General features: G+C 44.3%; 1 protein-coding gene across 7 annotated transcripts in view; it reads left to right on the top strand.

The window, feature by feature from the left end:
* LSAMP (limbic system associated membrane protein) overlaps positions 1-26,485 on the top strand; it is a 1,003,852-nt gene that overhangs the window by 742,547 nt on the left and 234,820 nt on the right. The window contains exon 1 of one of the 7 annotated variants that reach the window (XM_064644404.1): positions 22,598-22,615. The exons of the other annotated variants lie outside the window; for them this stretch is intronic. Within the exon in view, the coding sequence (XP_064500474.1) occupies positions 22,614-22,615 (2 nt within the window). The 5' untranslated portion in view covers positions 22,598-22,613. Of the gene's footprint in view, positions 1-22,597; positions 22,616-26,485 lie in introns of those variants that run through there. 7 annotated transcript variants of the gene reach the window in all.

The raw sequence follows: 26,485 nt of genomic DNA, 5'->3' as shown, positions 1-26,485 counted from the left end.
GTAAACACGCTCTTGGTGTGGGCCTCAGCCTGTGTGTGTGAGCAGAGCATTCCATGTAGGCTGAGGCTACTCTCGTAATTTCCCTCTTGATTTAGGTGTTTAGCCTAGTGATAAGATAAACTCTAACACTAGTAGTGATAACAAACCTCTCCAACTAATCTTGTTGGCCATCCTGCTTTAATTTGTACTTGAAAGTGAGTAATATGGCTGTACATTCACTTCTCAGGTTTGGTTTGGGAAGGATAGAAATATGCTGGGGAATTGCATGGATGGTGACCTTTCTACCTCTGGCGGAGCTTGGAGTTGAGCATCATTCTCTGGACTGACTGAAGTGCAGTGACAGGCTATCTTTGGACAGCCTCCCATGCTACCGTGCTGCAGCTTCTGGCACAGGGATGATGGATGTTGCATCCCAGCAATGAAATCCATATGGTCCGTGTGCCATACAGCCTGGGCCAGCCGGTTTTCTTGGGTTAGAGGCACTGAGCTCCTCTGACTGTCCAGACACCAGTAATTTCCCTCCTGTGGTGTTATCCTTGCTTTGTTTCTCTCTATTCGTTTCCCTCCCGACGTTTCTCTCTCTTCCCCCTCCAAAGACTGCCCCATTGGTACCTATAGCCCAAAGTTTCTGCTGCGTCTTCGTTTCTTCCTTGCAGATCAATTCAGCCTGTCCTGCCCAATTTGCGCTGCTGACTGGCCTTGGCAGCCTACATCCTTGTCAATGCTTTGCTGCATTCAAAATTAAACCATGTCAGATTAGAGAAGTGTAGAGGCCTTCTACAGGTCATCAGCAGAGTCTATTGACAGTTTCTCATCTCACTACCTCACATGCCAACTAACAACAGCAAAGGAAACTGTGTCACTTAAGCCAAAATCCGGCTAGGTCTTCTCCAGGTTTGACATCAGAAATATTTTGGGGATTTTTTCCTGTCTGTAGGAGGACAGCAGGGCATAGGCAGACATCAGTATGGCGACGTGATATGGGTATGCACTCCCAAGTCTATTTGAACGCGGGGTTGCCCTGATCTCACGTTTTGGCAATTGCAGTTTAAATTAGCTGAAAACTAGTTTTCAGTTTTGCTTCGTTGCAAGCATAACTCTCTCTCCTTAGCTGCTTTCTGCAAAGCCAGATCACTGCATGATTGGCACTGCTTTTGGTGCAGATACCTGATTTTAGAGTCGGTGAGAATATAGAAATACTGCAAAGACTTTCCACTGCAGAAATTCAGGGACCCAGTAAGTTTACATAGGAAAGCATCTAGCTGATGATGTGGTAAAGGGTTGCTAAGCTGAGTCAGACTGGGAATCAGTTTTACAAACCAAAGTTGTGATGTGTTGTCATTAACTATTTCCTTGGTCGTCTTTCATTCTCACACCATACATATTTAACACAAGTCCTCCAGTGCTGGTCTGACAATCAAATCACCTTCCCAGGAGAGGGGAGGTACAGGACATGAGTCTCAGGTAAGCTGGTACACTTGCATGCTCCTACAAGTAACAAGCCTGCTGCCCTTCTACAGTGTGAGGAGGCTGGGTGTTTTACCTGACTAGGAGAAGCATCTCCTCACTAAGGTGGGAAACTTGCAGTGCAGGAGTTGAATGTCCTCAGATATCCTGGTTTCTAAAAATGAAAGTGGAAAAGAAACGAGGGGAAAGACCACTTTGAGGAGGCAAAGATGTTTTACAAGATATACAGTTTGACCTTAAGATGTTGTTACCAATGCATCTGAGGAAAGATCAGGTACTTCTAGATGGAGCAAGGATTTTCTTTTCCCTTATCAGAGGGTTAAATTAAATGCTCTTTCTCTGCTGCCCTTTTTCCTCAGGTCTGCTGGCTGATAAAAGGAAGATCTGTGTTATCAGCCAAGGAGACCGGTAATCCTCAAGGAGGAGGCAGCAGGCTAGATGGTAGGGCAATAGAAAAGAAGGTTCTGTATTCCCTAGCAAGGAGGAGAGGGGCTGTGTCTCAGCTCTTTCTCCATGACATGAGACAGCACAGCCCATTAACACAATGCAGGAGTTGGGCTAAGGTCTGCTATTCAGTCACTGACTTACTCCCTTTCCTGGGCCTTGGAGGGAAAAGATGCTTTAAAAAGATGCAAATTCTTCTCAGCATCTTGTGAGAGAAACATATGAGTGAGAAGAATGAGTAATGGAGAGAGTACTGAGGTCAGGTTGAAAGATCACTGGCTAAGGGACAGTGATAGCAGCCTGTGTGATGGTCTGTGTTCATAATAATGCATCTTAGCATGGTTTTATCTCATCCCTAGATGTCCTCTCCGAGAGAAGTGCCTGGTTTTGGGTTCTGCCTCCATCCAACCTTTCTTTCAGCATTTTCTCCCAACCAAAGCCAGACTGGGCAATGATTAAATCTGAGAGGCAGGCTGGGCTCTTTGCAGTGGTGCTACAGCCTGCGTAACCTGTAGTTAGGTGGAGCTTTCCTGGTACTGCTGGCGAAACAGTCCCACTTTTAGAGCTGTTCTGGCTCCTTCAGGAGTGTCAGGAGAAAATAGTAGCATATGTTTATTTTAGTTAAGCAAGTGAAGAGTGCTCTCCTTGAGCAGCCCAGGGGAGAATGTGGAGAAAACTCTGCATTCTTGCATAGTCACTTTTCTGAATAGAGCTGCATTTTGAGAATGCAGAGCTTTGCTTGGTGTGGAAGGAACTAAGCTTTCATGCTGCTGCCTCAGCATTCGTGCCATCCGTTTGTGCCGAGCAGGTTTTTTTCCTTTTTTTCTTCTTTTTTTCCCCCCAGAGTGCTCCATGAGAGGTTAGTGACTCTTTAATTATATCAGGAGCTCCATGAGCTATTTTGATGTGTTGTCTCTCTGGCTTTGGCACATACTCTGGGCTGATGACACATGGTCACTGTTGTCTGTCTCTGTCTTACTCTGTCACCACTGAATTTCAAATGTCGCCCTTGGATTTGACACTCTGGGGACTGGCCAGACTTCAAAAAAATCCTCTCCTGCCTTCAGATACCAGTACAGATAATAAAAGGGATTTATCAGCCTGCACTTTTCTGTGCCTGTGCCTCTGGGGATGTGCAAGGTAAATTCATACCCAGTTCTCATGAGACCTGCTTGCCTCTCTTTCCTTCAAAATACCGTGCGGCACAACTTTATTTTCTTAAGGATATTTTTTTCCCCACAAACTGTACCTCAAATGCTTACAGAGGAAAACAATTCACAACAGTGGGTAAATGAGTATATTAGAGCCTCGAGCCAAAAAGCCAAGAACAGAGAAATGGGAAGAGGGAGCCATGAACAGCCTGGAGCTGGGGAGAGGATGAGGTCTGAGCTGAGTCAGGAAGCAGCAGATATGTCTGAGCTAGCAGCAGAGCTGTTTTACACAGTGGGAGCTGAGGAGGAGCTAACTCCTGGGCATAGATGTCTCATTGCATGGAGGCAGAAGGATAAGCCTTGTGTGGGGCAAGGCCAAGAGAAGATGGCAGAGAACTCATCTGGAACAAAGACAGGGAAGAGTTAAAAGCAGGGGCTGAGTGCTTTTGAGAAGTGCACGTTGTCTGTCAAGGAGTAAGGGTTGTTGGAACAGCTCAAACTGTAGAACAGCATCCTATGATTTCTGATAGGGAGAGACATAACTAGACTCATAGAGGCATATTGTGAGGGAAACTGGAGAGCCAAGTTTAAGGGGAAGGAAAGACATTTCCTCCTCACAGCCACCAGACACAAAAGCTTTGGAACAACTGCCTTTAGTGGCTGAGCAGGGATGAGTTTTGGCCTCCTGTAATTCAAGTAACCTTTGGTGGGGACCTATCTAATGTTTTCCCCCACCCACTCATGCCAGGGTTTGCCATCAGCACTCCCAGGCTTCCAGTCATGAAATGATTTGGCCAGTCCAGAGGGATTTGGGATTTCACAGACCAGGACACGCATAGGTGTGGCAGACAGCCACTAGCCAGTTGTTTTCTTCCACCTCTCTGTGCTAAATTGGTGTGATCAAAACATACCCAAGACCTGGGAGTCTAAATAATGGTCTTGTGCTCCCTGTGTGGAGCTCAGTAATATTTACTGAGCCTGACGGCTTCATTCTCCTGCGTGCTGACTGCATTAATGGCGGGCAGGGAGGGAGGGCAGGGATGAAGGATAGCTGAGAGGGGTCCGGGCGACACAGCTAACGGATGGCCTTATTAGAGACACTTTCCTGGGGCCTAAGTGGAGCTTTTTTGTCTGAGTCGGCAAGAAGTGGGTCATTTTGCTGGGCTGTCAGGCCCCAGCTCTCGCTGGAGAGAGGAGGCTGTGACTGCAGCAGCCTGCTGGCTTCTCGCTGCTGTGTTTGGTTGGGGGATGAGGTGGTGCAGGGCTGGGAGGGGACCGAGAGACCATATTTGTAATAGCCCTCAGGGATCCCTTCCTGGAAAAAAATAATAATGTCCAAATTGCTCTCTTATCCTACCCTGCCAGTGAGCAGTATTTGAAGGTCAGGAGGGAGGTAATGACAAGGCACAAGACACTCCCTTCTGCCCGACTTTCATTGCCATCTCTCTCTTCACTGTCTGCCTATCTGGAGAGGCAGTGATGCCTAAGGAGGTACAAGATCGAGCTGCTGTCCATCTCACCTGTCAGAGATTTTTTTAGAGAGCCTAGTGGCAACTAGGTCTCATTGATCCTGCATTGTGCCTGGTCCACAGGGATCCAAGCCTGCTGCAGCCTTCCATGGGAAATCTTGTCTCTCTGTCCTAAGGTCTTGCTGCTAATGGTTTTGGCTCTGTGGATAGCTGCTTCTCTCTGTTGTATTGGCTAAAAAGGGGAATATCACATATATTGTGATATTCTGCCCTGCCCATCCTCTCCATCATAACTGTGTTGATGGATCATCTGAAAAAAATGCAGTATCAGAAGCAAACGTGCTAGAATACACCACAAGGGACTGCTCTGAGGGTATTCCCAGCCAAGAAGGAAACCAAATCTCCTAAGAATTTACAGATCAATATCAGCAGATTTGAAGTTAGAGATAGTCCACAATGAGATGTACATTTCTCTCAGCACTTTCCCAAAATGCAGCTAGTGATGCTTGTGATGGTCACTGATCCTAGTAATGCAGATCAGCTGCCAGAGGACAATACAAGGTTTAACCAGTTAGCCCTACAGGGGAGCTGGTTAAAACAGAGCAAATACTATGTCAATCCTGTCCTAAAAGAGCTGAGAAATGGAGGGAATAGTTTGGGGACTACTGTTTTGTTCATACTTAGAGAGGGTCTGCTGCTGCATTACACTGACTTTCCACGTGAGCTGACATTATGTGAGGGATAGCTGAAAAGGGTGTTACAGCTGGGGTTAAAATTCTGTTTCATGAGGTGACATTTCTCTTACGCGTATCTGGCTCCGTACACTGGAGAAAGGCTGGATGAGATAATTTTGAGGGAAAATGCAGATCCAAGTGAAATGCTAGCCTAAGAGACAGGAGTGGAGCATTTGTTACAGAGGAGTTACAGGCTTGTGCTTCTTTTCTAATATGGTGGAGGTGAAGACAAGGGCCCAGTACCTGACCTTCCCTGCTCTCCATCTTCAATAGCTTTATTTTCTGAGATCATCTTCCACAGAGGCTAAACTGTGCTAATCCTCAGAGTAAACTCTACAGTTTGTACTCCCGTGGATGCAGGAGGGAATGCAGAAGGCAAATTTAATGTAGATTTATTTCTCCTATCCCATTTTTGTACTCCCAGGAATCGTATCAGATTCTGCACTTGCACTGATTGGGAGGTTGTATGGTCAGGGCTGCACATACAAAATTCAGGAGAGGTAGTGGCAGGAGCCATAGGCACTGCTCAGTCACTGGTCCAACTTCTCTGTGATTTGCTGCACACAGGAACATTGGAGTTGCCAACCTGGGTTAGACAGATGTAATATCTGGGCTCCAGTAATTGCCAAATAATTCAGAAAGGTGCAAGAAAGCCTGTACCGCACCATACCAGAATTACCTGCTCACAGGAGACATTTTCTTTCTGACTGAATGAGGTTAATGACCATCTTATGCCTGCCAGCATGAAGGCTTATAGTCCTTTATCAAACAGAGGTGATGACTCTGTTGTTGCTATAAATGCTTTGCTCAGGTTTTATCCATTTTAATTTTTTTTTTGTTTTTAATATGCAATAGGAAGTTCCAAAAAGTTCATTTTACATCATGTAAAAAAGTCTTTGGGCAAAAAGGAATTTGTGAGCGCTTTTGTCATTAGCTCTACAATATGTCTATAAAGAGGTTACAACTGTGAAGGGTGGTTATTGTTTAAAAAAACAAAGAAATCCATTACTTTATCCTCTGAACAATCAGCATCCTATTGCTGATTGCCATATCCTTGTGGCAGTAACGAATTAATGATTACCTTTAGATTAGGTCTTTACTGTGCGCGTGATGCACCGAGAGCACAGCTAAATTGGGCTGGATGTAGTAAGGATTGCTGAGTCTGTACTCGAGCCTCCTTGGGCTGCGATCTTGTCAGAGCTCATAAGCTGAGCCAAAGAATTTGATTAGGCGGCTGGGTCTTTGGGGAGGGTGTCGGAGAAGAGGGAAGAGCTCAGGCTTTTTGAGAGCAAAGCCTCCAACTCACCCATACCTGCAGCTGGATTTGCAGGGCAGTCAGGACCTAGGCACAAAGCTGGCAGGTGAACAAGCTGCCAGGATGCTCAGGCCCCCACACAGTGGGATGTCAGGGAAGTCGGTCCCTGACTCTCACAGGGGCCCTCAGTCACTCAGGGCCAAAGCGTGGCGGCAGTGACTGGCAGTGAGTGTTTTCAAGGGTGACCTGGAGCTCTTCAAAACTGAACAAAACACCTGCCCCTGAATGCAATGTGGTGACACATGCAGCATCTTGGGCACCCGACCAGCTGAATGGGGCTTGTCCAAATCATCTAAGACAAGACTTGGGTCCCAGAGAGCCAAATTGGTGGCTTCCCAAGCCAGCAAGGCTTTCTTTGGCAGCTCCACATCCAGGCACTGATTGGATCTGGCCCTTTTCAGCTTTTGACACAGACGTGGACTTTCTTCCTGGCATTAGGGCCTCAATTAGCCTTTTCTATTTCTGATGTTCTGAATTTGCATGGTGAGAGCCAGGATTAAGGACAGGCAGTCTTAATGCAGCTACTATTAATAAATAAGGAAGATTAGGAGCTTTGTCAGTAACATAGTCCTTCCTCCTTCATTTAATTATTCAAAAACACCTCGTGTTTAACCCTCCACCCTCTGAATGAAGTAAATAAAAAGAAGTGAGATTATTGAAGATAAAGTTTAAATTAACTTTCTATATATGGGTCAGGTAAGAAAATTCTGTCTCTTGACTGACGCTGGTGCTGGCTTCTGCAAGAGGTTGAAAAAAATCTTCTACTCCCTTTTTTACATAAATACATTTTTATATCAGGTTGGTAATATTTCTTTATGTGTTTGGGGACTGCTGTTACCTACTTACAAAGCACAAGTAGCAGCAGGGCAAATTTCTTTCCTATCTCCATGCCACAGTTCATCTCCAGAGGGATCACATTTGGAATTTAACAAGGAGTGAAATTTTTATGGCCCACGTTTCCTCACTGATACTGCCAAAAAGAAGGATGTCTAGTGGTCTATTTGAGATGATCTTTGGGTTGAGGTTTTCATCTCACTGGGAATTGTACTGAGACCCTCTAACTCATTTCATAGCTGGTTGTCCAAGAGGCATTAGTAGCCAGTAACTAGGTACCGAGGATGCATTCAAGCTGCAGTGACCTCAAGATAAAAAAGTACTTCATCCCATTCCTATGGAACTTAATTCCTTCGGGAGGTGTATCTCAAAGTGAGACTACAACAGTTTCCAGATGTTTCATATCTGCTCATGCTCTATAAAGAATGATGACTAAATTGCAGTTAAGTGACCTTAGAGATATAAAAAGGGGGAGGGGGAGAGGTGGCTGGCTGGCAGAGAGCTTTACAGTAATGGGATCTTTGCCAGTATCATTCATGCTTGAGTCAAGGACTTTCATTTCCCAAAAAGACGTGGGGATTAGCACAGCTTCTGCAGCCTGCCCTGCAAACAGACATGTCTTCCTCACGGATGTTGGTTGTGTGTTGGTGTTCTGAGGTCAGCTCTCCTTGTAGGGTTAATGAACATAGCAGAGATGGAGCTGCTTAATCTCAAAAATCCTGGAGGAAAAGGTGACAGTTACTAAATCTAGTATGTTCTACTTGCTTTCCACACTTCTGGTCAAGGTGGGCTCTGCAGTGTCCTGGTGCAGGCTGAAAAACCCAAACTCAGTGCTGTGTCCTTCCATCTCAAGCTCTAGGACTGACACCTGAAGAACTACTCTGTATTATTTGTTCTAGAAATTGATAGGGGTTTTTTGTCTCATGGGGCCTTTGGATTCAATGTCATTTCTAACAGGGGCAAGCAGGGACTACGATCACTGTAATTTGGCTTGGAGTTTTATTGTTGCCTTTTGCTGACTGCTCTTGCCTCATGCTCAGCGTTTTGGGATATCGGAGATGCTGCTTCCCAGCTCCCTGAGCTGTTTTCAGGAGCCCGTGTAATGTCTGGGCTGTTTGTTTTTTCTTGTGACCTAAGATCAATAGGTTGTGCTGTTTCCAAGTGAACTGCTGCTAAATGGCTCTCTGACTACATCTCTGGATTTTGTTCCTAAGCAGGCCTGCAAGTCTCTGGGCATGTAAAGGCACATTCGCTTTGAGGAAAGCCTGCTGTACATTGCCTGTTTCAGAGCAATTTTCATCTAGGAGATTAGCAGAGCACCACAGGGAGATCTTAATGTACAGTTACAAACTCAGAGGTGGTTTTCCAGGGCATCTATTCTAGTTTCCGGGTTTAGAAGGTGCTTTCAGCAAATAGTCTCTACTGTTCACTTAACACTGACTGTTTCTGTGAGTGTTCTGGTCAGTGAACGTATTCAGTAGAATAGGCCCAGAAAGAGACATGGCTAGAGCGAGCTAAATACATAATTGAAAAGACTATTTACTTGTTTCCTTGACCAGCATCTTGTACTGTGTTTTGTGTCATTCACATCCTTGTAGTGGATTATCTTGGTCTCCATAAAACACAGAATGGGGATGTATTTTTGCTGTTGAATATATCTACAGTGACAGAAAGGATGAACTCCAGATGAACAATGTACTTTCATCCTCATATTTTCTCAGCCTGTACAAACTCTTCTTGCTGTTTTCCTCCCTGGAGCTGTGAAAGTTTGGGATGTTGAGACCTGCTCTCTATTTTACCCTGTCAGGAGACATCTCTCCTTCCACTGAGGACAGTGGACCAGATTTTTTTTGACAATGCTTTGCCTTGCCACTGATCTACAGAGCCTTCCCACTAGGCTGTAAATCAAATGACCTTAGTCCACAGATCAGGCCTCTTCCAGAGACCCTGCTGGGAAGGGCTGGAGTTCAAACTACAGTGGACCAGCCACAAGTGTTTGTTAAGCTCAAAGTGAAAGACTCAAGGTGCAGGGGACAAATGAGCGTAGGGTAAATTCTGTAAGCCTTGATTTTGATTCTATGGCTACTGAGGAACTCTTCTTTTACCTTAACTACCCCATTGTCCCCAAGGGATTAATCAAGCCTAGCTGGAGCAAGGAGGAAATTCCCTTTAGGTAGAAAAATCATAATGTTTTTAGGCTTTTTTCCTGCATTTGGAGAACACAGTCAGCAGGTGGATAACAGCTATAAGAGTCATGTGGAAACTGGCTTTTGGAATAACTTGAGAGTATGATAAAGAAAAAGACTGGGAATGCTTTTTCATTTTCACAGAAGTGTGATGATGATAGGACTGCTTGCTGTGAGCTTTCATTCTGTCCAGGATGAAACTAGTAAGAGAAGCCCCACACACATGCAAGTGTGCCTTTGCTCTGAAAGCTCCCATGCTCTCTGTGTGTGCTGCTCCTGTCTGAAAGTATCATTTGTGTATTGCTCTATTTCAAATATGTCTCCTTTTTACTGTCTCTCTCTTTGTCTTTGGAAAATGTTAGGGCACTAAGCTGTGCAGGCTGATGGTGCCAGGTATCCTTTGTACACCCACACAGAGACTCAGAAATAAACATCCCTGCTGTGACCTGGAAGCTTTCTCTTCATAATAGCATGTGGGCACATACAGAGAGCAAGTGGCAAGAGGAGTCCTTAGGATGCTCTCCATACCTTTTGTTTGATGTGCAGGTTTGTGTACAGTGAATTAAGACTCATACCTGGGGAATGCATATTTTTATATAAGAGGATCATTTGTAAGTGGGGCAGGTCAAAGAATCTCGTATCTCACACTAAGCAGCTTTGACCCGTGTAATGCACATCAGACTGTCGCTCTTAATTTGATAAACTAAATGCTAGATTGATAATCCTGCCTTTCTTTTTTCCCCTTCTCCTCTTTCTAAATATATCCATGTACCTCTGGTTCTTGACTGCGAACCTCTATCTACCTCACTCCATAGATTAATCATAAATATGGATATAGATGACAGAAGGTTAAGGGCATGGCAGGGAGGCTAAGCAACTCCACTTCATTTATCATTGTTCCAGTGGATGTTGGGGGGGGTGCCTCACCTGTCCCAGCTTCTTTCAAGCAGTGTCAAGAGCAAAGGTGTTAAAACAAACAGGTCACAAACGCACTGATTTTAATCTTCCCTTCTGTATAGTTTCTCTATCCTCTGTGCTTTCTTGAGTGAGTAGAAAAAAAGTCTGAAAATTTTTAGTCAGATTGAGCAGTTTTACACTGAGGAACAGAGAGGCAGACCCCTTGACTGCTGTATGTCACCAGGATGTGCAAGGATTTTTGAAGGGGCTGATCATTGCTGACAAATATTTGTAGACAATCTTTCAAATTGAGTCAAGAGTTTTGGAAAATTATAAAGATGCAAGGTCATATTCTGGAAATGAAAGGCCAGGGATTTTCTTTTTTGTATTGGGCAAGCTGAATGAAATATGAATTAGAAGTAGGTAAAAAACCACCAATACTTCTGAAAACATTGAGTTGAAGATGAGCAAAAAAGTCCCTCGATGTCATTCTGAGCAACATGGACTGGAGTGTTATGTGCTAGGCTCTGCTGACATGCAGCCTACTGTTTGGGGCAACACGCTTTAAGGAATATGTAAACAAGCAGGAGAGAGTCCAGAGGGGAGCAGCAGGCTTTCCAAGAGGCTGAGCAAACAGGACCTGCATAGGAAGGTTAAAAGAATTAGAGCTATAAAAATTTACTTGCTCTAAATGGGGAAGGCAAAGAGAAACATAAGAGTTTTGTTCCTATAAATTGTTCTTTTAAAAGTAGTATTGATCTGTTGTGCTGCAAATCCCCAAGATGAGAAGTAATAGGTTAAATACTAAGAAGACCTTCTAACTAAGATGACTTTCTAACTGTAGGACTAGCAATGTACTGGAAGGGGTTAGTGTAGGTGGGAGGATATGGAGCTTCTTTCATTAGAGCTTCTTCAAACCGTGTAGGCAGATATTCTCCAGGAATGGATTTAAAAGAATATTTGATCCTGTCTTGGTGTAGCGGGCTAGACCAAATGATGTTCTTGAGGTCCCTTCTGGTTCCACCTTGCTGCAATTTCTGTGATTCGACACAGTCAAACCAATCTGACTTCCATGTAAGCTGGCTGTCTTTTTTTCACCCTGCTAAAATTACTCTAGTCTGAAACAGATGAGATAACAGGAAAGGAGTAAATTTCATGTAAGCAAACTTTTCCAAATGCTTGTTGGATTTGTTTCTTTACTCAGTCTCTTTTAGGAGATTATTAAGGAACAAACTTGTCATGGAATATGAGATAAAGCTGTATCATAAATAAAGTAAGAAGAAAAACAAAATTTACTGAATAAATAGAGAGGGAATATATAGCTGGTTCACAGCATGAAAAGATGCCACAGCTCAGCGGATGTGTCACTGAGCAGTATTACGGCTGGTGTTTAATATGGATTAATAACCCAAAAATGGGAAGAATACATAGAAGGAAAAATGTGTAGATAATAGAGCAATGTTTAGGTTACCCAAGCCTATAAAAGATACTGAGAAAGTCTGGCAGTGAGCTCGCTGAGGCAATTTGCAAGCATCATAAGAGTAAATGAAATGCAGTATGGCAAAGGCAAGGTGATGCACTCAGGAAACAACACATTAGAATTAGTCATGCTCGTTTCTGGGTTCTAAAATAATTGTAACCACTCAAAAGAAAAGAATGAGGGGGAAAAAAAGGCACGACTGAGCAACTCAGTAAAAACATTTGTTCCGTCTGTAGTGATGGTGAAATAAAAGCATGCAAGATGAGAGACTGCATTAAGAAAAGGGTAGAGAATAATAGATAAAATAATACAGTACCATTATATAAATTGATGGTACGTGCTCTCCTTGTACACTCTATTCAGTTTGCTCACCCGATCTTTCAAAAGGTAATAACAGAAATAGAAGAATGACCAGAGAAAGGGAACAATAATGCTGGAGTCTTTTAATAGCTTCTTCATAAACAATGATTAAAAAGAGCAGCACTGTTTTCTTGAAAAAAGATAAATAAGAAGCATTGTGGTAAAGGTATAGAAATCGTCACCACAAAAAAGAAGTTCACTCAGCTGTTCCTATTTACTTCTCATTTTATTAGAAGAACAACAGGGGAAGCAATTACATGAAAAACATCAAACCACTTTAAACCCCTGTAGAGGAAACTCTTTTACAAAATGTCTAATTAACATATAGAACTTGTTGCACCAGATAACTCTGAAATCAGAAACTTAGTAAGAGCTCAATAAGATTCAAAACAGACTCTAATTCTGATACTGTTAAGATTTACAGCTGAAATAGGGAAGATATGAAGATACAAAATATTGGAGGAGGTATTAATCTAAGATACAAGGATGTGAGGGGTCTTGAATCTTCTCATTCCAGGGTAACAAAAAAAATCAGGAAGTGGCTGGAGAGTAAGAGGCAATATTTCTTTGCACCATGTTTTTGTATGTGTGGCCAGTACTGGGTATTTTTGGTAGCTTTTCTCACTACAAACCTTTTGTAGAGGTGGGGCGTGGAAGAGGTGAGTTGTTAATGTCATGGTATATGTCTTCTGAATTATGGTATTGGAACAGTTTGGCAATAAGGCAGCTGCTTTCCAGTTCTGATTCTGCCACTGACTTTTTTTGGGGGTGTTTTGCATCCTCTCTTCTGCTTCAGTTTACCTATCTGAACATAACCGGATTGGTGCACACTTGTGGTTTAGGAGACTTATGAGGCTTAATCAATGTAACTCTCATTTGTGAGTCACTTGAATGTGCTGATGTGAAGTGTGCTGTTGATACCTATTTAGTGAAAAAGCCCTGGCAGTGTGCTAGGCTGCAGTGTCATGATGTTCCTGCACAATTTTACGTGTGGCTGGCCTTTGAAAGAGGCAGTTTTGTCTCCTCCACCCAGGCACGAATTCCCCTTTCTTCTCCCACTTGTGGTCATATGGCCATACCCATAGGGCTCAACACCCTGTTCATGGGTCAGGATCTCCTTTGCAAGACATTATGAAGACACAGATTAAAAATGTGATGTTTTCCCCTGCCTACTCTGTTTGTGCTATCTCCTGTGTGCCAGTATCCTTCCTCTACCAAATTGATGTTGATAACCACTTGTACCATCCATGATCAAACTGTTCCTGTGCCTGCAGTACTGCCTGGCCTTCCCTGTCTGCATTAGTCTCAGTCTAAAGCAGTTCCTCGGTATACCTATATTCTGTCAAGTGCTGAGTCAAATTCAGATCCTGGAGCCAATGTCTCTGCTAATCCAGGTAAATCAGCCATATCTGGAGACAGACAGACAGAGAGGGAAGGAAGGGAAGCTATTAAAACCAAAGAAGGCCCATTTCAGGACTAAAAGACATCAGCGAGGTACCTGATTTATAGGAGGAGAGTTGCCTTTCAGTCATTTTTAATGGAATATTATTAAAGGAAAATCAGGAGCTGTGAAACCTTTTGTGTCTCATCTCCTAATGTATTTATTTCTGCAGCAGAGAACCCTGTTAACCCCGCCAGGTAATGTATTCCTCGGCTGGCACGGGTGGCAAGGTTGTCCCCTAGAAATTTTATTATGGAACAAACTCAGTTAAATATTTGCACATGAAAAGACTATCTCAAGGTTTCAGGGGTCTTAAATTTGTTTCCAAGGAAAACTGCCTAGTAGAGCTGCTGAATCTTCCTGCATGTGGCTACAAAATACCATAATTTTGACGTCTCTCTGGCTTTTTTTCCTTTGTCAACGCAAATGAGTTTAGATAGATAGATGACTAGATGGATGCTTGCCTAAGGCAATGTCAGGCTCTGGGCAAAGTTTGGGTCGCACTTCTGAATTGCTTTCCCATAATTTTTCAAGCAGACTAATAGTTGAGGTTGTCATCATTGTAAGAAAGGCAAGTTCTACATGGCAAATGACACACAAGCCTCAATCCTACAGACACTTAAGCACCTATTTAGTTTTCTATGCTGCGAACAGTCTTGCAGCAGTTGCTGACAATTCTCACAGGTGACTGTATTGAAGTGACAACCTCAGATTTGACTGATGTGTAAGACTTGGTTTTTTCCTGATATAGAGAAGGACTGTACAAGAGTGAAGATGTCTGTATTGGACGTGTCCTTCGCTTTCTTCATTCCTGTTGTCAGCCCCTTCTTAGCTCTTTCTCAGTAATACTTTCTAATACATGCCGACATACTTACAAAGTTGAAAAAACACCTTTTCATTGGATTTCCAATTGGATGATACTGTTTGCATGAGAGAAGGTTCCTAGAGGTACCCACCTTTTTGGCTCACAGTGGTCAAGGGAGTGCGTGCAAAACTCAAAGCATTTAGCTATTGCATGAAATAATGAGCCATGTGCCTTCAAAGGCTCTGTGGATATATGTCAGCTAGTTGCATGTACGTATCTTTACACTTTCTTGTAAGGTGTTTCGATAAAAATTAATCACTCCCTAGGGTCATTGGTTTCAGCCAGAACAGGGGCACAGAGGGAAGTGTGTTTACATTCAGATACTGCCACCTCAAAAAAAGAAGAATCTGTAAAAACACAAATTTGATTTTATACGATCAGAGAAGAGAACATCCCAGTGCTTTCCTTTTTATTGTACTAGGTCTTCTAAGCAGGCTTTGTTTAAACAGCATGAAAGTAGCTATAACCAAATTAGGCAAAATCTGATAGTAGCCTGATTAGGAAGGTATAAGTTGCCTTCTTCCAGGTCCTCCCACAGCATGCCTGCTGAATGAGATTCAGTGCGACTTAGCGACGTGTGTCATCGTTCATGTGTGGGCACACTGAGAGAAACCCTGCCATTATGCTTCTTTGAAAGTTTTTGTTCAGCAAAGCTGTAAATGACAACACAAGTTAAAAGCTGATGGAGAACTAAGACCTCAAGCAAACCAAAAAGCCAGGTTATGGTCTTAGTATCACTGGAATAAAGCTGACATGAAAATAGCTATTGTCACTTCTAAGTGCACAATGGTATATCACAGCCAGACTCTGGTCTTCTCCTGGAAGGTCCATGCATGCTTACACAGGCGTGGGTTTTGCAGCACTGTGTGTGTATTGGCAGAGAGCAGTTTCTTGTGATACTTTCGTAACATCTCGTTCTGGTTCATGATTAGTGTTTTGGTGCAACCATATTAGACACAGGTCCGTTTAAATTCTTCTCAGGCTTTTTACATGTGGCTGTGTGTGCTGAAATTGTGATGCTTTCGGAGCATATGGTGAGCTTGAGATAGAGCTGACCTGCCAAGGGTGTATTTCATCAAACAGTGATGCAGAAGTCTAAACAGACAGTTGGGATTGGTGCAGTCATTTTAGGATCCCATTTACATGGGCCACAAGAGCTGTCAGATATTCTGATATTCTCTTTCTGGACTTTGTATTTTTGCTGGGCAGCAAAGCTCTGGCCCGGCAAATTCAATGGAAAATTTTCTAGTGGGCTTTGGAGAGATGTGCTCACTGAAAGGGCTACATTCAAACCTGTTGGACAAATGGATATTTTTCCCCACATGGAAAAGGGATGATCTTGCAGAAGTTTTCCATTAGCAAATTTCAGATAGTCAAAAGGTTCTCTTTTTTTTTAATCACAAGATATTCCTCCATGTGAAAAGTCTTTTCTTTTCTTTTGAGAAAAAAAAAAAAAGACCAGATCCTTAACTAATTTAGAAACTGAAATTTCCATTTAAAAAGTATTTCAAAAGCCAATTTTCAAGCAGATGCAGATCCATTCTTTCTCAAATCCAAAGATTGTGGCACATATTTGTCTCCAGTTGCAGTTGTCTTCCCAGCCTCTCTGTCCTACACCTCCCCCCAGGAGAGAGCATGTGAGAGACCAGACCTGTTCCTTAATCCCAGCAAAACTGTGTGTGCTGCATCTGGTCCCCAAAGACTGCTGTACCATATAAACTGACTATGCACAAAATATACTGATATACTGTGTATTTTTCTTAATATAGTATTTCCTTTAATATCCTCTCACACCCTCCTCTTTCTTCCATGCTTTTCTCCAAGGGCTCATGAACCTTTTTAATTTTAGGGTTTCATTTTGTTTTGGTAGATTATGTTTTGTTTATTGCTTTCTGGCCCTCTGAGGTTCCCATACAAGACTTAGCTTCATGTGGCTTTTATTTGAAGAAAGTCCAAGCTTGCCTCTCTCCTAACCTCACTGGGTTTTCTTTTTCTGTGTGTTTTGGATTTTTGTTTGGTCGGTTTTGTTCTGTTTGTGTTTTTTGTAGTTAGGAATCCCTTGGGCTTCTAACCTGCATTTTGACATGGGACAATGGTCTGTCATCTCTGGTGCGCTTCTAGAGACGGGGAAGAATAGGGATGGTTGTGCAATGGTTGTTTAATTAAAAGTGGAATGTGTATATTCAGAGGCGGGTATATCATTTGTGCACATATATATGTGTGAGCATTGTGTATGTGTCTTGCTGATAATTGCTTTGAGCCTCTTTCTTGCTTTCCTGAGCTGACATTCACTGTTCACTGTTTGCTACAGGGGAAAGAAAAAGCAGGGAGCACACAGAAATGTCACAGCTGAGAGGGTTTCTGTAATCTTCCAACATATGTTCAACATTAAAGCTCCTTCAGCAAGTCTGATGTGCTCACAGTCATCATGGGACCAGCAGTTAAAGCGCCCCAGTGCTGCCAGGAAAACGTTATCCTGGCCCTAATTGAGAGCGACTTAACTAATGTTTCATTTCCTAATTAGTCCTTGTCAGCCGCTGGAAGGCCGCGGATGCTGCTGGTGGCACGGGGCCCATCGCTGCTGTAATTGAAGTTGTTCTGACAGTCTAGGGCTTTGGGGTGATCCATAAAGTAGGGCTGATGGTTCGGGACCAAACTGGGTGGAATAGGAGAGAGGGTCAAGCATCAGCTGAGACACACTGTGAGCATGCTCTGCCAAACCTGAATGGTTGTGAATCAACTCTGAAATGACAGAGATGACAGAGTAACAGTGAGGGAATGAGGACATCACTCTATGCTGTGCTCAGTGGGAGCACAGCTGGCTGGAGAGAGCTAGCCAAAGAGAGCTGCTGGGACCAAATGGAGGTGAGAAGATCCTTTCCTGGAGAGGAGCTAATGGACAAGGAAAGGCCAACCACAAGGAATGCTGTGCTCATCTTCAGAGCACAGGGCAAGTGTTTTGCCATGAACTTGAATCTTAGAGCAGCGAAGAACTGTATCTTCCTTAAGAGGCTTTTGCCTCTTCTTCATCACTGTTGTTCTTTGGCATGAGTTTGGTGGAATGTACTCAGCCTCCTTCGCTTTTGAGCACCATGGCTGAGCTCTTGCCTTCCTTCCCACCACTGTCTATCCTCTGTCTCTGCTGGGACAGGGCATCCACATGGCTTTAGTGTTGATGTGCCAGCAATAGAACCAACACACAAGACAGGAACACCCTCCTGCCATGCTGGCGCTGTGTCACATCAGCCTGGGACAGGGTGTTTGGCTAGTGATTGGAAAACAACTTCTAGAACCCCCTTCCAGGTGAAGATAGGACAGAATGAGGATCTAAGCTTGAGATCAAATTTTAACTAGAAAGAAATTATTTGTGGTTGCTCAGCAGAGGGATTGTTGTGCCTTCACAGAAATAGTTTGCCAAAACCCTTGGTAAACAGTGGGCTGGGATGCATCTGGTGGAGGAACCTGGCTCGTCACACAAATCCCAAGGGTTGTGAAGTGGGGCATCTGAGCACCCTGGACTCGGCAGACACAGCTGGCAGGCACTCACAGGACAAGTGGGCAACAGGAAGCCTGCAAGAGGAAGAAACAGGCAGTGTCAGCTTTGAGGCTCACAGACAGTGCATGTTCACTTGCTGGCCTTCTCCAGCCAGCCAGCCCCATCTGTTCCCCTCCAGCTTTGGAAAATGGGGTGGATGGGATAAAAGCTTCTCCACAGTGCAACTGTGCTGACTGCTGGGCTTTGGGTCCTGTGGCAGTGCTGGCTGCATGCTGGGCTGTTGCAGTTCTGTGCCTCAAGAAATCATGACCCTCACAATGGGGGTCGGCAGCTCACAGACAAGAGGTACATGTGAAGTTTAGCAGGCAGTGGTAACAGGGATACAATGATTCCCTTAAACCAGGATAAATCTCTGCTTCTCCTTGCTGACAGTGGTGACACTTTCTTTGCTCTAGGGCTCTAAGTCTCTACCCAAAGCCTTTTAAGGAAGGACAAGCTATAGAAAACACTACATTCTCCAAAGATACCTGCCTTCTGTGGGTTGAAAGTGGAAGGTGACTGGGACTACCTCTGTCTGGGAGGTGACATCAGGGAAACAAGCCCAGCAGGTCCACATACATAACTTGGTATACAAAGATTCATACAAAGAATGAGGCACTGCACAATCCACTGGGTCGACTAATACAGTGTGCTGCTGTAGCTACCATGTAGGGCCCCTACTGTCCCCAGACCATGGTGGGATGGCTACCTGGCTACTCCAGATCACACAGGCCCTTCCTGTAGTGCACAGGTGTCAGGACAAATCTCGGGGTGATTAAGGGTGTCAGGACAAGTACCATGTTAAGTAAAACTCAACAAAGCTGAATAGACTCCCTCCTTAATTAATATATTCAGTGATCCATGCTGTGAATGGACAAGAAAGCATGGACTTGTAGCACAGCATCAGCTGAAAGGAGAGGGCTGCCACTTGGCACCAGATGGTGTAAATTACATGGTAGGAGAAGAGGAATTGAAGTGTGCTTGTCTATACTCAATATACACATCTTAGAATCATAGAACAGTTTGGGTTGGAAGGGATCCTTTAAGATCTTCTAGTTTAACGCATCCGGCAATGAGCAGGGAATGCAATAAGAATCTTTTCTCCAGAGACTCTCCTGTTTCCTACCAAGAACCCCACAAAGGAAAAAATGGGCTTTAGGATACATATGAAGCCCCACTGTGTACATAATTTCCATAGCAAGCCACTCACATCATATAGCTCACTCCTGGCGCCTGCCCAGGTGATTTCTTCTTTCGTACTGATGAAGTTGCTCGACCTTGGTGCCCTCTGTGAAGCTGTGAACTTGAAGGCAGCATAATAAATTTCCACCTCATCCCAGGTGCCTGTCAGCCTGAAGCTCCTGCAGTAAGGTGAAGGGGGAAAGAGGGGGATCATGTCTCTTTACCAAAGCAGGCTGGCTCTCTAATGCCCCATTAGCATACCACACACAAGCATTCAGCTTTTAATTAGTTACGTGGTGTGATAATTAAGTAATATTTCTCCACAATTTTCCTCCTGTGTGGAGCAGAGGGGAGGGGGATGGTGCCTGTTGGGGATGGGGGTTAAGGTTGTTTTAACGTTGTAAGTAATTGCGACCCCAAGGAGAAGCAGAAGCAAAATGCAAGCACTCCCTTCGAGAGTGGTGGAAGCCCCAAGGTGGGCTCTCTCATGTCTCTCCTCCCATTCCCCCTGGCATGGGCTTACCCTCCTTCAGTCAGCAAAGTGCTCAGTGGGTAATAACACATCCTCTGGAGCATCCTTCTCTCCATCTCAGTATATGCAGCTTCAGATCCTGGTGGGCTGATGAAGAGCTACCCTCCTGCCTGGATTCGAAGCTGTTTGTGTGTAGGGGACTGTTAGGGAGAGGCTGAAGAAGAAAGCACTGGATGGGGGAGAATCGCAGGCCTTTCCAGAGCTGGGGAGCTGTATGCAATGCAAAGGTGAAATAATCGAAAAGGTGTTTCACGGTGACATGGCAAAAAAATGTGTTGGGAGGCCAGAGCTAGGAGAGGGGAAGCTCTGCACAATGAAGTTTGTGTCAGATTTGGTGCTGCAATATGTGTGGTAATGAAAAACAGCTTTCCTACCATCAGGAACAGTGAAGGCCTGTGCCTCGCTGCAGCAGGGCAAATGTGGCCTCCTCAGCTGGGAATCTCTTACCGGAGAGCAGAACAGGTATAATTGATCCATGCAAAGCAGTGGCAGAAATAAAATAAAGCCTATTACCAAAGCAGGCTGTTGTTTCAGCAGCGTGCATGCCATTGGGCTGCTTATGACAGGGAAACAGATGGTAATTCTGCGAGCCCTGCACATCCTGGCACACGTGTAGATTCAAAGAGTTACTGCATCAGGGAAGAGGCAGATGCAAGTTTGTTGGGATATGAAATAACATACAATTTCCTAATGAATTCAACAGCTATACCATCCCTCAGTCCGGTCAGAATTATCTCCATTAAACATATCCCCACTTCCCAATAGGAAACTCAAATGAAAATGAACCCTAAAATATGGTGGGTTTATCTATTCTTAAACTGTGTAGAAGCAAAGATTGAGATACATCTTTGAAATAAGGTCCAGAAAAACCTTTGGAAAATTATCCATCAGTCTTCAGATCAACAAGGCAAAATAAATCTCTTCTAGGCCTATTAGGAGATCACTACCAACACCATGCCCTAGCGCTTTCATCTGCTAGGGTGAGTTGCAGTGCATGAATTTGCTTGCTCACCCTGGCACATCAGGCACTCCTGCCTTATCCGAGAGGGAGGGATTTATGTCCTCAGCGTGTCAAACTCAGGAGATGCTGAGGCACAGGTACATTTTGTCCTTGTAGTAAACTTTTGGTGGACAGTATGTGCTCTTTCACTGAGAATTGCTAAACTTCTAGTTTTCATTCCAGTCTGTTCCTATCCAGGTGAGGGGACATCTTCTCCAGGGCAGCTTGAAATGGGAGTATGATGTTTGTTGAAAGTGCCACTGTTTGGACAGCTGTGTCTTTGCTGCCATGGGAGAAACTGTCTGTGTCCATGTCAGTGGCCAAAAGCTGTTCCAGAGGGCTCTTCTCCATGCCGCGGAGAGAGGCTTTCTAGGAGGCAGTTTAACAAAGGTTGATTGAAAAAATGAAGTGTCGTGTCTCCTGTCACTGGCTTGTACTGTGTACAAGAGGGCAGGGGACACTGAGTATCCATGGAACCCTACACAGGTGGGCATGGGAGCTGAACAAAGAGTTGCAGAGCCTTTATGCGCCACTGAGCGTAGGTTGTTGTGGTGGTGGCTCACTTTCCTGTTGTTGGGCAACTCTGAGGGTGAGACCAGTGCTTTGCATCCTTCCTGCTCTCCCGGACCTGCCTCCCATCTGGGCCAGTACCTCTCTCTGCCCCACTCTCCTAGCCCTGGATATATTTTATCCCAAGGCTGTCATTCCTGCCCAAATGTGTTATGATACATGAAAGCATCCAGTGGGAGAATCATCTGCAATTATCAGAATACTTTCTTCCACTGACAAAGCTCAGCTTGGAATTTGGAGTACAAGACATAAAAGACCAATAGAATAGAGCTTGATTGATAGCTGGCATGATTGCAAAACTACAGTACCTGCATCCAGCCAGCTATAAATTGTACCACGGTGCCTATCAGCCAGCTTCTCTTGAAATATTTGATTAGAGCTTCTTTCAGCCACCCTTGGCCCTCCCCAGCTGCTAGGGAAAGGGCTTTTGAGGGAAAAAACCTTACATGATTTGAGCTGAAATCATGTCCTAAATATTTGAAGTGACATGAATTGAACACCCACTTTTTTTTTTTTTTGGTAGTCCTGAAACTGGCTACTAGAACTGCTTTGCAAAATGATTGGGTATTCAATAGCCAAAGCATAAAAATTGCTTGCCCAAAATAAAAGGACAGAAATGCCAAAAGATTATTTTGGAAGAAGAGGATTTTTGTCCCTTTTTTTTTTTTGTGGTTTTCATCTGGTCAGTGGCATTGGCATTTGAGCAAATCGTTGATTTTTGTTGTATCCCCCATCCTGGCATCCCTGGGGAAGAAGGCAGCTGGTTTCCTCACTGAGTTGGAACCTGGCTGCTCTCATGTCCCATTGGGAAGCACTGTAGTGATGTCACAGAGGCACTTGTGAGCTCAGACACAGCCCTCGTTCTCTTGGGAATCATTCCACACTCACGAGGCAACGCTAGAATCTTCACATGGCACATCACTGTGACATACAGATGCAGCAGCTTGTTCCTTCCATGGTGAGACTTCCTTGGAGACTGTCTTCACTGGGCTTTCAGGCATGCTGTAGCAGGCCAGTGAGTGTTGCCCCATCCCCCAGAGGAGGTCATTAGTAGAACAGGGAGTTGAACTCCATACAGGTTTCTGCATCCTGTTCTTCCCTCTCGCTGCTACAGAGAGAGCTCTGGGCTGAGGAGCATCCAACCCATGTGAATGTGAGTCACGTTTTGCTAAGCTGTGCACCTATGTGAGCGTACTACCAAGTTTAAATGACAATGGGCAGAGACCTCCCACGCAGAGCTGTCAGGGTAGCGATTATTTATTTATTTATTCTCTTTTTGATAATTTAGTTTAAATCAATGTGACACACACTAGTATGTTTTCCAGTATAAATCAACACCAAAATATAGTTCTGTCCTTGTTATGTGTACAGGCTGGCATATCTGTCTCCTTGGCAGAGAGGGCTCCAGGGGCCTGACAATGAAACTTCCCTGGGGGAAGACACTTTTGCATTCACTTCCCAAATTGTCTATTGCCTCTGCAAGCACTTTTTCTTTTACTAATGAGAATAATAAGCTTTCATGTAGAGACACTTGCAACATGTGTTTACTGCTGTGAAAGAATTTAGATAGAGGCTTAAAGAAAAGCAAAATAGGGTATTGTCTAGGATATCTCCTTGAGAACAATGTCAGTTTAAGTAAGGGAACTCAGGATTGTTGAGTATACTTGAACTTGGTTGTGGGGTTCTTTTGATGGAAGCAGAAATGAAATAAAACCACTTAACAGCTTTGAATCAAAATGCTGGCTACATTTGGCAGAAATCTGTGAATCGAATTATTCTGGTATGTGGAGCTATTAAGCAAAATCTGAATACATTTCTCAGTGCTTGAGAATTTGAATGGGAAAGGAAGTAAATACCACTCCACTTCGATGGAACAGAACTGCAGAGGAGGGGAAGGATTTTCACAAGCTGACTCAAAAGGCCAGTGTCCAACTTGAAGCTTCCAATTCTTTTTCTGTTTCCTACTTTTCACAACACTCATGAGTTTCCATATCAAGACCCCAAACCTATGACATTTCAGCATGACACTCATGCCATATGAGCGGAAAGCACAAGGACTTAGAAGGGGAGAATGATGGGTCTGCCTTTTTCCTTGCAGAACCCTTTTGCAGCCCTCAATGGAGCTCTTCCAAATGGAAAGATACAGGTCAAGAAAGGGCTTGCTGGCTGGTTTTCTCATGGAAAATAGGGCAAATAACTGCCACCCACCCACATCAGTGTGGAGCAGGTGAAAGGAAAACTAGGCTTTAACAACCAACAGCTTTAACTGCAGCTTTGTCAAGGAGACCTGTCCTCTAAGATCTTTGGGATAATGCAATAGGCACAGCAGTGGGGGGAGAAGAAACAAACCCTACAGAATTTGGGCTGTGGCCTCTTGCCCCCATGTCTTCAGAAAATGGCTTGTTCAGCACAGCTCACAAGCCTATTTTGCCTTCCAGGCACCTCAACACCAGGAAGATGCAGACGAATCATAGAGAATCTGGAGAAGCACAGCTAGCATGATTAAAGGGTTGAAGGATTGACTTATTAGGGAAGAAGATTAAAGGAGCTAAATATGGCGAGGTTGGCTAAGTGGCAACTTAAGACGGGACATGAATGATAACAATCTACCAGCTTTTGAAGGAAGGGAACAGCTAGGAGAGAGAAAGAAGAGGAATTGACAAATCTGGTTCAAGGGGTGAACAGTAACTGACTGAGCATGTGATAATTGAGGTCGAATAACACACAAACAAAAAAATCCCAATCAAAATCCTAGATAGCTGATGGGTATCTAAAAGGAAATAGACACTGAACTGTGAGTTGCATTTAAATAGATGTGTACTGTAAGAGCTGAACCCCATGCTCGACTAGTCTTCTATGTCTTGGCTGTAGTCCACCAACACTACAGTCCTTTCTAGCTCTGTCAGTAGTTGCTGCTCCTCAGATCAGGGCTGCTAACACATGCAAGCATTAGAGTGAGAAGTCTGTCCTGGGCACTCCACATCCATCCTCACCGAGGTCAGATCTATTAGGAGTAGAAAACAGGGGCTGAGCTGATGATGTGGGGTGGGGAGGCTGCTCAAGAGCATCTCACAGTTCCCTTCCTGTCTCATTGTGGGGATCTGAGGTACTTAAATGTGCCATTAGCTTTGTAACTTTATCTTGCCAGTAGGATCAGGAATCAGATTAAAGATTTCACCTCCTCCTCATTTCCTTCCTGCTAGTTGCATGGCCATTGCACAGAGCATGTGCTGAGCTGCCAGAAATTCTGCCTGTTGAGAAACTTACTATAAAGACAGCGTGAAATGGAGGTGTCAGAAAGCTTCGTGCTGCTAATTAAGCTGGTGTGCACGGAAACATAACTGTTGTCAGTGTTTAATTCTGTATCGTGCCTTAAAGCTCTGTTGATGCAGCTCTCTCTGCCTGCCCTGCAGCCTCCCAGATCTCCTCACCCAGCACTTCTCTTGACAGCTCTTCCTGCGCCCTTGCCACCCACTGCTGCTGCATTTCATCCTCCTGTGTAGATGAGCTTCCCCAAAAAATCCCCTAGCACATCATCAGGGTGCTCTGCCCCCCTCTTGCTTAACAAAGTTTCCAAATGTCCCACAATGATATTTCCCAGCCTGTCCTTGCAAGGGTGACAAGCTGTCTCTTGGATGGGTCCCTTGCTTTGCTGCTGGTAAACCTGAGGTGGATCCATGGAGAAACTGAATATATATGTTTTGGAAGAGTGCCACGGAGTTGGGCCTTGGCAGGGAAACGCCTGGGCTAGACTGTGTTCCAAAACAAGGTCCCTCAGGCACACTTTTTCACTATTGTCTGTGGAACTCAGGTGTAAACAGCCAGTATAATTTGCAAGAAAGAGGGAGATTGCAGTATTTCTGTCATCAGTAATAAGTGGCACAAGGTCCAGAGAAGGTAGTTTGCTTGGGTTGCCAGCTCTTCTCAGCTCCTGTCTGTGCAGGCAGACTCACTGGAAAAGGATGATGCTGTGACTCTTTCCTGTGCTGTGGAGATGGTGCTTCTTCAGCCCCATCTCTGCTCTGTTCGTCTTTCCTCACTGTGGTGCAAAGCATGCAGGTTTAGTGATGATCCAGCACTACCTATGTTGCAGAGGGCAGTGCTGGCTTGTCTCTGGGTGTACTCTGTAGGTCTACACAGTCAACCCTTCATAAGGTATAGATTTACTAGAATGAGAAAGGTTATAAGGGGAACTTCCTACTACATAACCAGCCCATGTTATATGTGCTTCCTCGTTGCATGGTGCAGTAGTCCTTCCATTGAGGCCAGGGCTTGGGCCACCTCTTGACACACAGGCAGAAATAACCAGTATTGCCTGTAATCCCCTGTCACTATAGATTATCTGTACAAACAACAGAGGATGCTTGAGAAGTCGAGGCAGGCAGGATGTAGTGCCAGCAGAATACAATACGGGGATGTGTTCCCATACAATAAGTTCTGCACGATTTGAAGCCAGCCCCCCCCCCCCCCATGTGACCAAGTATACTTACTGCCTGCACCCTCCTCCCTCTGCCTCTCCCCTCTTGCACAGAGGCTGTTTTGCAGAAAACACCATGGGGAAAGCGGCTTTTGCTAAATGTTTTATAACGTGCCAGGGAACCTTTATCAAACATTTAATCCCAAACCTGGCTTTGAAGCAGGGAGGCATACAATTCCGTAATTAATTTTTTTTTTACCTTCTTTTGCTAATCGCTGATAAAAAGCTTAATTCTATTAACAACTCGACTTGACAAATTGCACCGTTCAACGGAAGCGTTTAGAAATTAATTACGCATTTTATTGCATTAGATCGGATAAACAGGGGAGGGCCGGCTGAGCAGGAGAGGAGCATCAGCGCAGGGCCCACCGTTGGGATGGTGGCCATTTTTTTCCCCGGCTCCCAGTGAGTGGTTTACATGGCTACAGAATTGCTGACGGGACTGTTTTCCTGTTTGTTTGTTCTCGTCTCTTTGCTGATTGCAAAAGTTCCACGTAGGAGAGTTTATTTTTGTAAAGGTGAATTGCAGAGCTACGGTGAAAATTC

This window comes from Pseudopipra pipra, chromosome 2, assembly GCF_036250125.1.
Source record: "Pseudopipra pipra isolate bDixPip1 chromosome 2, bDixPip1.hap1, whole genome shotgun sequence".
NCBI classification, from domain to species: domain Eukaryota; kingdom Metazoa; phylum Chordata; class Aves; order Passeriformes; family Pipridae; genus Pseudopipra; species Pseudopipra pipra.
The sequence above is the reverse complement of the archived record's forward strand: the minus strand, read 5'-3'. Positions and strand labels throughout refer to the sequence as shown.